At 47.1% G+C, this 13,047-nt stretch overlaps 1 protein-coding gene across 3 annotated transcripts in view; it reads left to right on the top strand.

The window, feature by feature from the left end:
• Positions 1-5,697, top strand: part of fgf13a (fibroblast growth factor 13a) — a gene marked incomplete at its 5' end in the record, with an annotated part of 90,940 nt that extends 85,243 nt beyond the window's left edge. For all 3 annotated transcript variants that reach the window (XM_084469478.1, XM_084469479.1, XM_084469480.1), the window contains 2 exons: positions 1,025-1,223; positions 5,543-5,697. In XM_084469478.1, the coding sequence (XP_084325604.1) occupies positions 1,025-1,223; positions 5,543-5,679 (336 nt within the window). In that variant the 3' untranslated portion in view covers positions 5,680-5,697. The remainder of the gene's footprint in view (positions 1-1,024; positions 1,224-5,542) is intronic.
• Positions 5,698-13,047: the final 7,350 nt, after the last annotated feature.

Genomic DNA, 13,047 nt, shown 5'->3' with positions numbered 1-13,047 from the left:
CACCTCAACATGCTTTGATAAACAACTCAAACGTCACTCCTGCCACCTCAAGCTCCTCGCGCCGCTTCGCACACGTGTGTCTGAACTCCCGAGTGTGCGGGGTTAGGCCATGGAGACACGCTCGGCGATGACATTATAGCGAGCACACCCGATGCTCCCCAGACACACATTTTGGTATCTGGAATCTGGAAGAGAGAGACGCCGCCGAGCAAAGATTATGAATCGTCTCGTACATAATTTAAAATAGGCAGCACAATGGCCAAGTAAGGGCAATCCGGGTTCTTGAATGTTTTATTAATAGCCCATCGCTATCTATCGTCTCTCTTTAATCAGCGTCACGGAGCACTACATTATTCACTACGGCAAATGGAACGAATAGATTTGAAGCCCTTGGAGAGATGTGAATATTGAGTAAGAGGCCTGGCTCTATTACATGAATGTGTGTAGTGCTTCACACACCGGCCGCTGAATCGGTGCACTCGGGCTACAAGTAATGAAGAGTTCCATTTCACCGGGTAGGATCAGAGGCCGGTGCACGTGACATAGGCAGGTTGCAGGGATTAGACGCGTCCGAAAAACAACGACTCCTACGCTTCCTAACCCCAGGTCTAACTCGAACTCTCCCCGCCTCATCTCTCGTCATCGTGTCTCCCCGTGTCTGTATTTCACTCTATCTCGCTCTGTGCGTCTGTCTCTCTCTCTCTCAAGTCAAAGGGCTTCATGGGAATAGCACATGAGAATGAATGTGATACAGAAAGAAAGTTAATAATGAAGAATAATATGTAATACGATAACGTTAAAGAAATGTACCCGTCCTCCTCCTTCTCTCTATTCGGTTCAATTTCCATTTCAGTTAAAAGGGCTTTATTGGCATGGGAGAGGTACACTGATACTGCTAAAGACAGTGAAAAGTAATATAAGGTAAGGCGAAACTTCAGTAGGGAATACAACACGACACCCATGTAAAAGTCTCTCCCTCTGTCTCTCTCTCTCTCCCCCCCCCCCCCACCCCCCCACACTCCAGGAACACTTCACACCGGAGTGTAAGTTCAAGGAGTCGGTGTTTGAGAACTACTACGTGACGTACTCGTCGATGATCTACCGACAGCAGCAGTCGGGGCGGGGCTGGTACCTGGGCCTGAACAAGGAGGGCGAGATCATGAAGGGGAACCACGTGAAGAAGAACAAGCCAGCAGCCCACTTCCTCCCCAAACCCCTGAAAGGTATATACGCACCGCACCGTCTTTAACACCTCGTTGTTCGTGGCGAAAAACAATATAGCGTCCATTTCATGATTCAAGATTCAAGATTCAAGAAGCGTTATTTATTCTGAGGGAAATTGCTGTGCAACAGTTGCGATATAAAAGTGGAGAAGAAATACAAGAAAATAAAACAATAGCAAACGAAAGCGCAATATGATAAAGAAGCACAATAGGATAAAGATAAATAAAGTACAACAGTAACTAAATGCAACAATGCCACAAAAATGACAATTTGACAAGTAACATAGGTATATATAATATACAACAATATGCGAGTTTGCTGCATAAGTTGAACTAAAATAAGTACAACTAAATATGGTGAGCAATTGTTTAGTGATATAAGTGATATAGTGATAAAGTGACAAGATTGCATCAGCATAGTTCACACAAAAAAAAGTGATGAAGTGATATGATGGGTAAAAATGATAAAGTGACAAAGTGACATTAGGCTCAGGACACAGTGTCTCCACTGTCCCTCTTGCGGCCGGAGGAGGATGTGTTGAACAGTCTGAAGGCCACAGGAAGAAAAGACTTCCTCTGGCGTTCTGTGTTACACCGGGGGGGAATGAGTCTGTTTCTGAAATTATATCAAGATTACTCCCCCCATGCCAGTCCCAGGGAGAGTGTCCTTTTTCTTTTGTACAGTCACGTTTTTGTTTTTCTAAGCGTCAAACTTTGAGGGGAAACAAACAGTTTCAAGTATTTTCCTTTGAATAAATGCCCCCAGGTCCCCGAAAACCCCCGAAAAAATCCCTGGTTTGGTTTTTCACTCTAAAGGAAATTGCTGTCTCTGCCCCTTCTTTCCGTTTTGCTAACTTGTTAGCCGATTAAGGGTGGTGGCGGTGGATCATGTTGTTGTGCACCGCTAGCTCCTCTCTCCTACACGTTCCCACGGGTCACACCTCACTGGAAAACAGAGAATAATTTGATTCAAAGCCACCGTCTGTGTCAGTGGCGCAGCTTGAGGTATAAAGTTGCACACTTTGAACGCAGCCAGCTGCTGCTTTAGTCCACCGTAGTGGAATAGAAAACCATGGAAAGCAAAAAAAAAAAAAAAGCCCTATTGTAAGGTGGCTGCGTGCCTTTCAGGAAAATGAGTGCGGGTGGTTTGGACCAAAGAAAGTAGGAGAGGGGAGTGCAAGGGGAGGGTAACGGTGGTGTTGTCTGTGTTGAGAAAGAGTTGTGCTTTCATCTCCCACAAACCTTTCACAGAGAGGGACAGAGGGGTAGGCTGTTTTTGGTTTCAGGTAGATGAAAGCAACACACAATTATATCCAAGGGAGAAAGGAACACAAGCACATCAACACAAGCAAAGATACAGTAAAACAAGACTGAAATGATAACAATATCAGCTATTGTGATCGTTTCAAACCCAACTATTCCCCCTGATGTATTTATTCTTTTATGAAACAGTCTGTTTTAGTGCAGTGTTGCTTTGTGCAGTCTTCAGTATAAAAATATATATATATACATATATATATATATATATATATATATATATATATATATCTGTAATGTACTGTTTAAGAACATATTTACATAAAAATGTACTCAGCCTAAAATGTGAGCTCCGAAGTGTAGCTTTTGTCTACAAAACAAACAAGAACAAATTGACTGACTTGTGCATAACATAGCTGTTTGAGAGACAGAGACTAGCCATTTGAAAACAAGGCACCACGGTCCTGTGGCTTAGGCTGGATTCACACTGGATCAGGCGTCACGGTGATTACCTGCTACGGCAGACGCAATGCCCCCATCCAAATGAACGGTGGAACGTTTTCGCCACAAAGCCGGATTTGGTCTGCATATGCCCTTTGTTCCAGCAATTGTTTTTCACCTCCGTTTAGCTACATGAGTTGTTTCGGAGACTGCCAATGAGAGAGAAAACGAAATCAGGCTTAGGAAGAAAAGGGGGATATAAAATGAGCAGAGTCATTTCTCCTTGCATTCACTGACAGTTGTCATGTATTGTGGACATAAGGTTGAGTGGTTAATTGTGTTACCCAAAGTTGGTAAATGTCAACAGCCAAATTAAAAGGACAGCTTTAATCTTTAAAGATTTTCAATTAGTTGAATGTCCCAAGAGACATTTTATTGATCAATATAACAATGTTAGTGCCCCCGGTTAATTCCCCAAAGATTCAGTTTGCCATTTAAGTTGGAACAACGCAATCTCCATCATTGTGTTTGTCGTCATAACGTCCCTTTTGTGACAGATTGTTGTCATTTGGTACAAGCTAGCTCGATATCTAGCCCTTGAAAAAATGGACATAGATTGAGACAATGATTCTTCTTTATGCCGTTAACAGACCATGTGTGGCAGTTATAGCCTTTAATATGAGATTGGGGGGAACATGGCTGAGCAGGATGTTTAATGCAGCTTGTCTTAAGGGCCAAAGGGAGAAATACATTTACAGAATGTCCTTTTTACGTTTTAAGTCTCCCTTTTGAAAGCTGACAGTGTGTGTGTAAAGGTACTGTGGTACCCTCTGTGGATCTCCTGGCCTTAACTTAATCTGGAAAGACACTGTTGATCCTGGTGTAGTCAAAATGTAAAGAATCTCTATCAGCATGAGCTACAAACCCCCCCAAAAGGATGGCGATCCATTTAGAAATATTAAAGTCACAACATACTTAATCTATTTGATGGGTTCACAGTGGTGCGGTCCTTTATGCTCAGACATTGAAAAAGCATATGAAGTAAGAAGAAAAGGGGAGAAAGAGTGGAAGTAATAGAAAGACACAAATGATGCCTTTGTGAGAAGCCTACTTGAGAGTTGTAACCTGCTCTAATGGATTGGGGGGGGGGGGGGGGGAGAGAAAGAAGATTGTGTAACAGTGAGCTGTAGCCGACTTTAATGGAAATGGGGGGAAGGGAATAAAGAAAGAGGAATTCCATTGCTTCTCATCGAGATTCGCTGGCAGTGGTGTGTCAGGGTGCCAATTAAGGATCTCTCTTCTCATTGGCTACGCCGTTCACAGGGTGCTTCTCACCCCCCCCCCCCCCCCCACTGGTTCCAGTTCAGCAGTCTTGGCATCACCATCCATCCATTTTAAAACTGTCTTCATCCTACTCTCTCTCTCTCTCTCTTGATCTATCTCTCACTCTTTCGCTCTCTCTCTCGCTCTCTCTCTCTCTCTCTCGCTCTTGATCTATCTCTCGCTCTCTCGCTCTCTCTCTCTCTCTCTCTCTCCTCACCTGTCGCCAGTCATCCTGGTGTGTGTCTGTGTGTGTGTGTGTGTGTGTGTGTGTGAGTGTGTGTGTGTGTGTGTGTGTGCGGGCGTGAGCTGTAAGGTCTGCGTCTGTCAAACACCCCCCTGGGGGAAAACGGAGACCTCTCGAAACTCTTTGGGAACATCGTGTTGACACGGCGCGGAAGTCCCGATGAATAGAGCCTTTCTGTTGGCTGTCAGACGCCAGCGTGGTCAGAGTGGAGACAGGGGAGTGTAGATGTCGATGGTAGTTGTTTGCCTGAGAGCGTTTCAGGAGGAGAGAGGATGAGAGGATTATCACGACGACCCCGATAGCCCAGGCTTCGATCTACAGCGGTGTCCTACGGATGATTTTGCTTGGAACGCACTACGGGAAAAAAGATGCTTTGCCAAGCATCACCCCTCTGTCATCTCTCTGGGTCTGCTGTCTCAGCCACGCGGTCCCAAAGGAGCAGACATTTAATGACATTCTACGCGCCTCACACCGCACCGAAAAGCCAACGGCCATGTCCCTCAGATTACTGGCGTTTCTTCAGACGAAAAAAAAAAAAAAGTGCTTGCTGAGACATAAAGAGAAAGCCAAGGGTGCACGCACAGCAAAGCTTTCCTGCCGAGGCGTCTGGAATTATTATGTCACACTGTGGCACCGGAGTTCACCTGAAAACAAAAACAAAAAAAAGCAACCTGCGTGAACTGTTGTCACACATACACATTGTATGACAAGGTTTATATGTGAAGCACTTTGAGTCTGCCTCGTGTATGAAAAGTGCTATATAAATAAAGTTGCCTTGCCTTGCCTTGCCTTGTCTTGCCTTGTCTCTGTCAGATTTGCAGCCCTCATCTTATTGTATGTATCCGATCCTATCTATAGAACGTGCTCACTATTGTTTCCGCAAACCAGATGGCGATGCTGAGTTGACATTTTTCAGTCTGCCGCCGTCGTCGTTGTCAGTTGGCGGCTTTCTTTCGCTGTATTCCTCACCATCTTCTTCTCTTCCCTCTCCCTCCTCCCTTCTTCTTCCTCCTCCTCCTCCTCCTCTGCGGTGTCGGCGCCGAACCCCCAACAGTGGCCATGTACCGAGAGCCCTCCCTCCACGACCTGACGGAGTTCTCGCGCTCCGGCAGCGGCACGCCCACCAAGAGCCGGAGCGCGTCCGCCATGCTCAACGGCGGCAAGGCGGTCAGCCAGAACGAGTCCACGTAGCCCGGCCCCCCCCCCCCCCCCCCCCACCGGCACCAGAGTAACAAAAAAGACCCAGGCACCAAACCACGAATACCTTACCTCCAGCAGAGCGTGCATCCAAAGCCCACGAATTTGTCCGATCTCCAATCAGTGATTCAGGGCTTAGTTACAGCAGACAACGTCACACACATCACCCACACACACTTACGTACACACACACACACACCCCCACCCACCCACACACACACACACACACACACACACCCGCCCGCCATCATCCGACAAAACAATTGGCACACTATCATGGTCAGTCTTCATTCCTTCTGAAAGAAAAAGAATAGCGCGAGAGAAAAAAAAAAAAGAAAAAAAAAAAAAAAAGACATCATTTGTAAACCACTGATGCCATATATGAAACATTGTAGAGAAAAAAGAACTGCCCTCATGGGGCTTGCATATTTCTTCCTTCTATTGGTCTATCTATATTTAGTGATGACTGGTAAGCTCATCTTAATATCTCCTTGCTATCGTTTCATCTTCTCGTTTTCTGGACAACCACTTTTTCTCTCTGTTATTCTCACTTAGGTCACCGAGACTCAGACCATTTTGGGAGAGACGGTAACTGGAGGCGAGGGGAAGGCGCTGCCAAGGGCAGCCGGTTAACGGGTATAAAACCCTGGTGTGGCTTGTGTGGTGGGGGGGCGGGGGGGGGGGGCGAAGCAGAGACAGGTACACGACGCAGTAGTACCCATGGCCATAGCCTCCCCCGACCCCTCCCTCCCTCCACCCCCCTCTCTCTCCCCAATCAAGCTTCCTGTGAGTAGGATGCCTGTAGCCCCCCGCCCCACCCCCCCCCCTCACTGCGGCACAGCCTCGCGTAGAAGGTGCGGCGGCTGGCCCAGACGGTAGCTCTCGTGCGCTTCTCGTGCACGTGCACGTGCTCGGGGACTCGGCGCACCAGCATGGGACTAGAAAGAACCAGGGGGGAAAACGGTGATTAGATCCCCCTGCGCGGAGCTGGCGTGACTTGGCAAAGGGATTCAGCAGTTTGTTCTCGCCCGTTTTGTTTGATAATTGATTTTTACGCCACGGCTGCACCTTGCTTTTGCTAATTTTCAATTTGTATTAGCCCGAGAACTGTTTATTTTTTATTAGTATCGACTCCCGGTTCCCCCCCGCGCCCCGCCCCGCACAGTGTTCATGTTTTATTCATGTTGTTCCGTCGCCGTTCCACCATGACGATGGGTTCCCCAGCACACCAAAGACAGAACAGAAACAGAGCGTCCCTTTAAGGCAGCGATAAAACTAAAAAAAAAAACCCAAGCCAGTACAGAGCCGCCACTGGATTCCCCTTTTTTCCTTTCGCCGTCCCGTCGTATCGCGTTTGGTTTGATGAGGGGGGGGAAATGCTAAAAACATTTAAAAATAATGAAGTGAGGATCTGGAAGACGGAGGGGTTTTGAAGCCGTTTTGACGGTGGTGACGGAGTTGGTTTGCTCGAGTGTTCCGGAAGCGTTCGTCGGTTGGTGCTGGAGTTCAGTGTTGTTCTCGTTTTCCCGTTGTGTTTTTCCGGCGTCGAGATGTCCTTCCGCCCTCATGTCCCTGTTGTGTCGTCGTCCCCCCTCTCCCCCCCCTCTCCCCCCTCTCCCCCGTCCGTGCTTGTGTTATCCTCTGACCCCCCCCCCCCCCCTCCCAACTTTAGTCAACTTTTCCTTGTTTTCCATCTCCGACCATCCCGGTATGGCTCGAGAAGATAAACTTCCCAGGACTCTTGGCACGTGTTTGAGTAACTTCAATGTGGTGACGATTTTTCTATATATTAAAAAAAAAAAAAAGTGAAAAAAGACTGTGGAAATTTTAGGTGGCTTAACATTTTCTAGGGTATGTCATATTTGTTAAAGTAAAATCTATTAAAATGATAAAATGCATAAAAAATACAATACAAAAAAAAAAAAAAAGAGAGAAACTCTTCCTTTTTTTTCTTGCACAGGACTTGTACAAACACACCCGTGTACAAAGGAGGAGCCCTTTTGTGGGCCACGTACTTTTACCCTTTGGGCTACATAGCGTCTTTATGGTACATGCTTCTGGGGTGTGGGGGGGGGGGTTTGGCTTCCTCTGGAGGTGGGGCTTTTAAAAAGGTTGAATCGACCTGTTGCATGGGAGAGAGCAGGGCATTCTGGTCTAGAGCTGCATGATGTAGGCAATGTGTATTAACCCCCATGTCGGAGGCTGTGTTCCAAACTACCAGGCCGAAACGACCGATTAAGGCAACATGTACAGGCAGGTGATACCGGGGCTGTCTGATACCTTCCAGTTGTTCATTATTTGTTGTATACACAAAATGCACTGAATAAAATGTTTATATTAAGATATACTTTTAAAACGTGTGCCTTCTACTTTCTTCTGTGTGTGTGTGTGTGTGCACGTGTGTGCGTACATGCATCGTCACCTGCGTTCGTGCCTTCGGGTTTAACTACCTGCTGAACGCAGGTAGTTAAACCCCAGTCAGATAGCAGCGTCCTCTTCCCCTGGAGATCACGACCACCGCAGACACCTTGGGTAATTATAACCCTGGGTCGCCGTGGAAACGCTACACAAAGTGAACTCTGAGAATCGCAGGTGCATTGTCGGCACGGCACGTCACGGGATTCCTCTTTTACAGGAGCGTCACAGTGTGCGTGTGTGTACGTGATGATGGTTGATTGTTTGTGTGTCTGTGTGTGTGTGTGTGTGTGTGAGTACATGCATGCACGCTCATGTGAATGTCATTGTGTGTGTGTTTGTGATTTTGTGAACGTATGTGATTGTGTGTGTTTGTTTGTGAAGGTTATCGAGTGTGTATCTGATGATGTGTATGTGAAAGGGAGTGTCTTCCCTGTGTGTGGGGTTGTGTGTGTGTGTGTGCGCGTGTGTGTGCGTGTGCGTGGGAAGCTGGTGCTGTATTCAAGTATGATTATCCCTGATCCCTTGAGGAACAAATGAACGTAGATTTGTCCGGCATTCTGCTCGGAAACTCTTTAGGGAGCGCAGGCTTTTAATTGCCTGCAGAGTCACGCTCCGTTCTCCCGCTCCCTCGAGTCGATATCTTCCGGGTATACGCAGCCCATAAGCGCCATATGTTGTACATGTATCATCTTTCCACAGACACGTGGTCTTGTTTGAACACTGTAGGGAAACAGATAAAAGTGATCTCGGAGGATATTTGAAAGTCGCTCCGCTCAAGCCAAAAATCATCAGGTAAGAATACAATAGAATACACACAACAATATAAACAGGAAACACAGCATGAATAGAATCGATACAAATGAGCCCATTTTGACCCGTCCACCACACCGATATTGCCTGACGGTTATCGGGGTAACACTTTGTTTCCTTATTGGCCCAGCCCGGATGATAAAACCCTCCTAATTGGCCGACGATAAGACTTAAAGGAGGGTGACTCTGTGTGTGACTCACTATGGTTTCCCGTCCCGTCCCAGACTCTTCCTGTGTGTTCCCCTGTCAATGAAGACCATCGTTTGTGCGCTCGGCCGTTTTTACCAACACACAAAACAGGACCCTTTGTGTGCAGCACAATTGCACAATTTATGCAAATAAGGCCTCCATTCATCCCCCGTGAGAGAGGCAGCGGCCGTCAAGACGATACTAATGACCCAATGAGGCTGCCAAGGCCGGGGAACGGGGCGAACGAGGGTGATTGGAATGGGAAAAACAGCGAGTGAGTTACCTTACACCGATTAGTTAAAAAGGTCAGTTTTTTTCTCTCTCTCTCTCTCTCTCTCTCACTTGCTCTCTCTTTCCATGTCTCTCTCTCTCTCTTGTTCTCATCTCTTGTCCTTTTTTTCTGTCACGCTTTATCTCCGGTGCTCTCTCTCTCTCTCTCTCTCTCTCTCTCTCTCTCTCGTTCTCCCGTCACTCTCCCTCTCACTCTTTGCTCTTATCTCTTTCTCTCCCTCTGTCTTCCTCCCGCTCTTCCTCTTCCTCTCTCTCTCTCTCTCTCTCTCTCTTTTCCCCCTCTATCAATCTCTCTCTCCCTCTCTCACTTGCTCTCTCTTTCCATGTCTCTCTCTCTCTCTTGTTCTCATCTCTTGTCCTTTTTTTCTGTCGCGCTTTATCTCCGGTGCTCTCTCTCTCTCTCTCTCGCTCTCGTTCTCCCGTCACTCTCCCTCTCACTCTTTGCTCTTATCTCTTTCTCTCCCTCTGTCTTCCTCCCGCCCTTCCTCTTCCTCTCTCTCTCTCTCTCTCTCTCTCTCTCTCTCTCTCTCTCTCTCTTTTCCCCGATCTCTCTCTCCCTCTCTCCCTGTGTGTCTACCTCTCTCGCCCCCTCTGGGTCTGTGTGCAGCACTTCTCCTAATGAGAGTTTTCTGGTGTGCGCGGCGGCCGCTCGATGGCCCAGTGGGCGCGTGTCAGGAGCCGTAATGGGGGGGGGGGGGGGGGGGGGGAGCCGTGTCAGGGTGTGTGTCGGGACAACCGGGGGAACACACAATAACAGACCCAGGGGCCAAAGTAAAAAAAAAACGCCAGCATCTTCGAGAGTTTTACAGAGAAACTCAATCGTACGGAGAGGGTGTGCCAATGCTTCTGTGGAAGTGCATGTACCCTTACACAGACGCTTTAACCTCCTTTAACTTTTTGAGTTTAAGGAGGTTGGCTTAAAAACAAAGGATCTTTGTTGGGGTTTGTTTTACAGTAATCCCGTCTCCCTCTTTACATTGCCTGCGCTGAACACAGTGTAGTGTTTCGACGTTAATAATGTTTCGACATTAATAAAGTTCTGAAGTCGATAGGGCGGGGGTGGGACAGGGGAGGGGGAGAAAGAACAAAGTGTCAATCTGAAAGTGCTTTGGTAATTTTATGCGTTTTTTTTTTTCTGAATAAAAAAATGAGCATTAAATGAAAAGTATAATAAAGTCCTGCAGATGATTAAAAGCCAAACGACTAAGCTGCCCTTAGAGTTGGCAGGAGGGACGGTTCAAACCCCTCCGCTGGAACTGCCAGACCCTCATTATAGATATGGATCCAAAGCACCCTATAGAAGGAATGTGCTCCAAAGAAAATGAACCAGCCTGGTATACACACGGGAAGCAGGGGAACAAAAGCTGTTTTCCCTCCCTTTAGTGATTTATTGAAGTGATTTATGGCCCTTTTGAAGGAAATGTGTATATGCTCCATGTCATTTAATGAAAGAATGTTGGAGAACGGAAACCAGGAGAACATAAATGAATCGTGAAATAAAAGGCAAGCTCTATCCATTTAATTGAACTTGTAGCAAATCTGTTTACTTGTACCGTGCATACATAAATCAACCTGTAATTCATACAGGTGAGTCACGCGTGGAGAAAAAAAAAAGAAAAGCATCCATTTGGGACTGGCTCATTACATGTTGGGCCGCCAGAGACAGGAGGACTAATGGTCCTGGGTAATGTAGTCTCTGATATGATCCTCTTCATCCCTCATGGACTCTGACTCCTCTTCCTCCCTCCATTTCCTCTCTCATCTCCGGGCTCCGTTCATTAGCGGCGGGCAGGCCGATTCATTAGGGCCGACTGGCTGTCTAGCTCCGCCGTTGACCCTGTACCTCTAACCTCGCTGGGGCTCTCGCTCTCTCACAGACACACTCAAACACACACATACACACACACACGCACACACGCACACACACACACACACACACACACACACACACACAGTTGCTTTCCTACTCTCTCTCTCTTTCTTTCTATGCCCTGTTTCACCTTCTTACTTCTCTCTCTCTCTCTCTCTCTCTCTCTCTCTCTCTCTCTCTCTCTCTCTCTCTTTCTCTCTCCCTTTTAATCCACCACACTCTCATTGGCTTATCCACCCTATAAGTGACACATCATTCATGCATGCACAAACACACACACGCACACACACACACATACACGCACGTACACAACATTATGACACATTTTAGACACACGTCACACATGTATTTATGCAGACGCACGCACTTTCGCGCGCAACGCAGACACACACACTGGGTTTTTTTTGCATTTTCTGCGCGGCTCTCCAGCGGATGACATGCTGGCTTCCTGGCAGGGATCAGACTGTGATATCCTATCATGTGTTAGCCAGGGCAGCTGGGAGTGTGATGGATGTGACGGCTGTGTATCTGTGAATCATGAAGCCCATAACCCGTTCATCTCTGCCAGAGCTCTGGCTCCTCACTCCGTCTCCGTCGGGCTTTCTCTGTCTCCGTCTCTCTGTCTGTCTCAGGAGCAACCACACACACACGCACACACGCGTGCACACACACACACACACACACACACACACACACACACACGTGCACGAGCGCGTGCACACACACGCACACACACGCACATCCCGTCGCACAGAGCGTATACACACGCACGCTTGCACGCACACACACACACACACACACACACTCAATGACTTACACAGACGCACACACTCTTCTATCTATATCTATCTATCTTACTATCTATGAAATTGAAGAAATATACTGTATATCTATTTCTTCCATTCCATTCACCTTATTCCCTCCCCTCAGTAACCTTGGTAACCGAACATCATATTCTGTCGGCCAATCTATATTTACAGTAGTAGTGTTTCACTTTACACACATGTTTGATGCGTGACATAAGCGCCCTGCTCCTAGCCATAATAGCTTAGCATTTGTTTAATCTTCAACGTGAGGGGGGGTGGTTGGTGGTGTAGCAGGTGTGGAGAGGACGGGGTGGGCAGGCAAACTCAATTGACTAGATGCGCAAGAACTCCGACCAGGGCAGAGTCTTTCCCTCTTTCTGTCTATTTCACGCTCTCTCATTTTCTTCCTTCAGAATCGTGATGATGAGACTTCTTAGCAGGAGAAACTGGTGATTTGTTTAAATGTCCGGTGCAAGCATCGGGAACCACACTCGCTGTCATTTGACGACACTGCAGGCAATGAACCCGGTGGAACAAAATGGATGTAAACCAGAAGCTAATGATGATTTTGTCAAAAAATGATGTTACAAACCATTCCAAGAAACAAGTCAGGTGCTCAAAACATAAACAGGAAAAAACCTGCTCCAAGCTTCTGAGACAGACCTCGCTTTGGAAAGAAAGAGTGAGTGAAGAGTGATTCAAAGTCACTTTCTGATATCATGGAGGCCTATATCTGGTATACACCAGGCACCGAAGAAGGAAAAACAAAAACAAAAGAAGGAACACAAATACGGTATCAGCTGACAGGTCGGGGGGAACCAATTAAAAAACAAAGCAAATGCATTTTCCCCCCCAAAAATGATACAAAACTTTGATGAAAAATGGCAGCCCCTGTCACTCATAAGCCCCAGCCCCCAGTCTCCCCAAAATCAGAGGGATTTACACAGAGAGTTACCCTGGAGTGAGTCACTCTGGGAA

Source organism: Micromesistius poutassou (assembly GCF_964030765.1).
Source record: "Micromesistius poutassou genome assembly, chromosome: 6".
NCBI lineage: Eukaryota > Metazoa > Chordata > Actinopteri > Gadiformes > Gadidae > Micromesistius > Micromesistius poutassou.
Note: the sequence above shows the minus strand (reverse complement) of the source record. Positions and strands in the feature narration are given on the sequence as shown.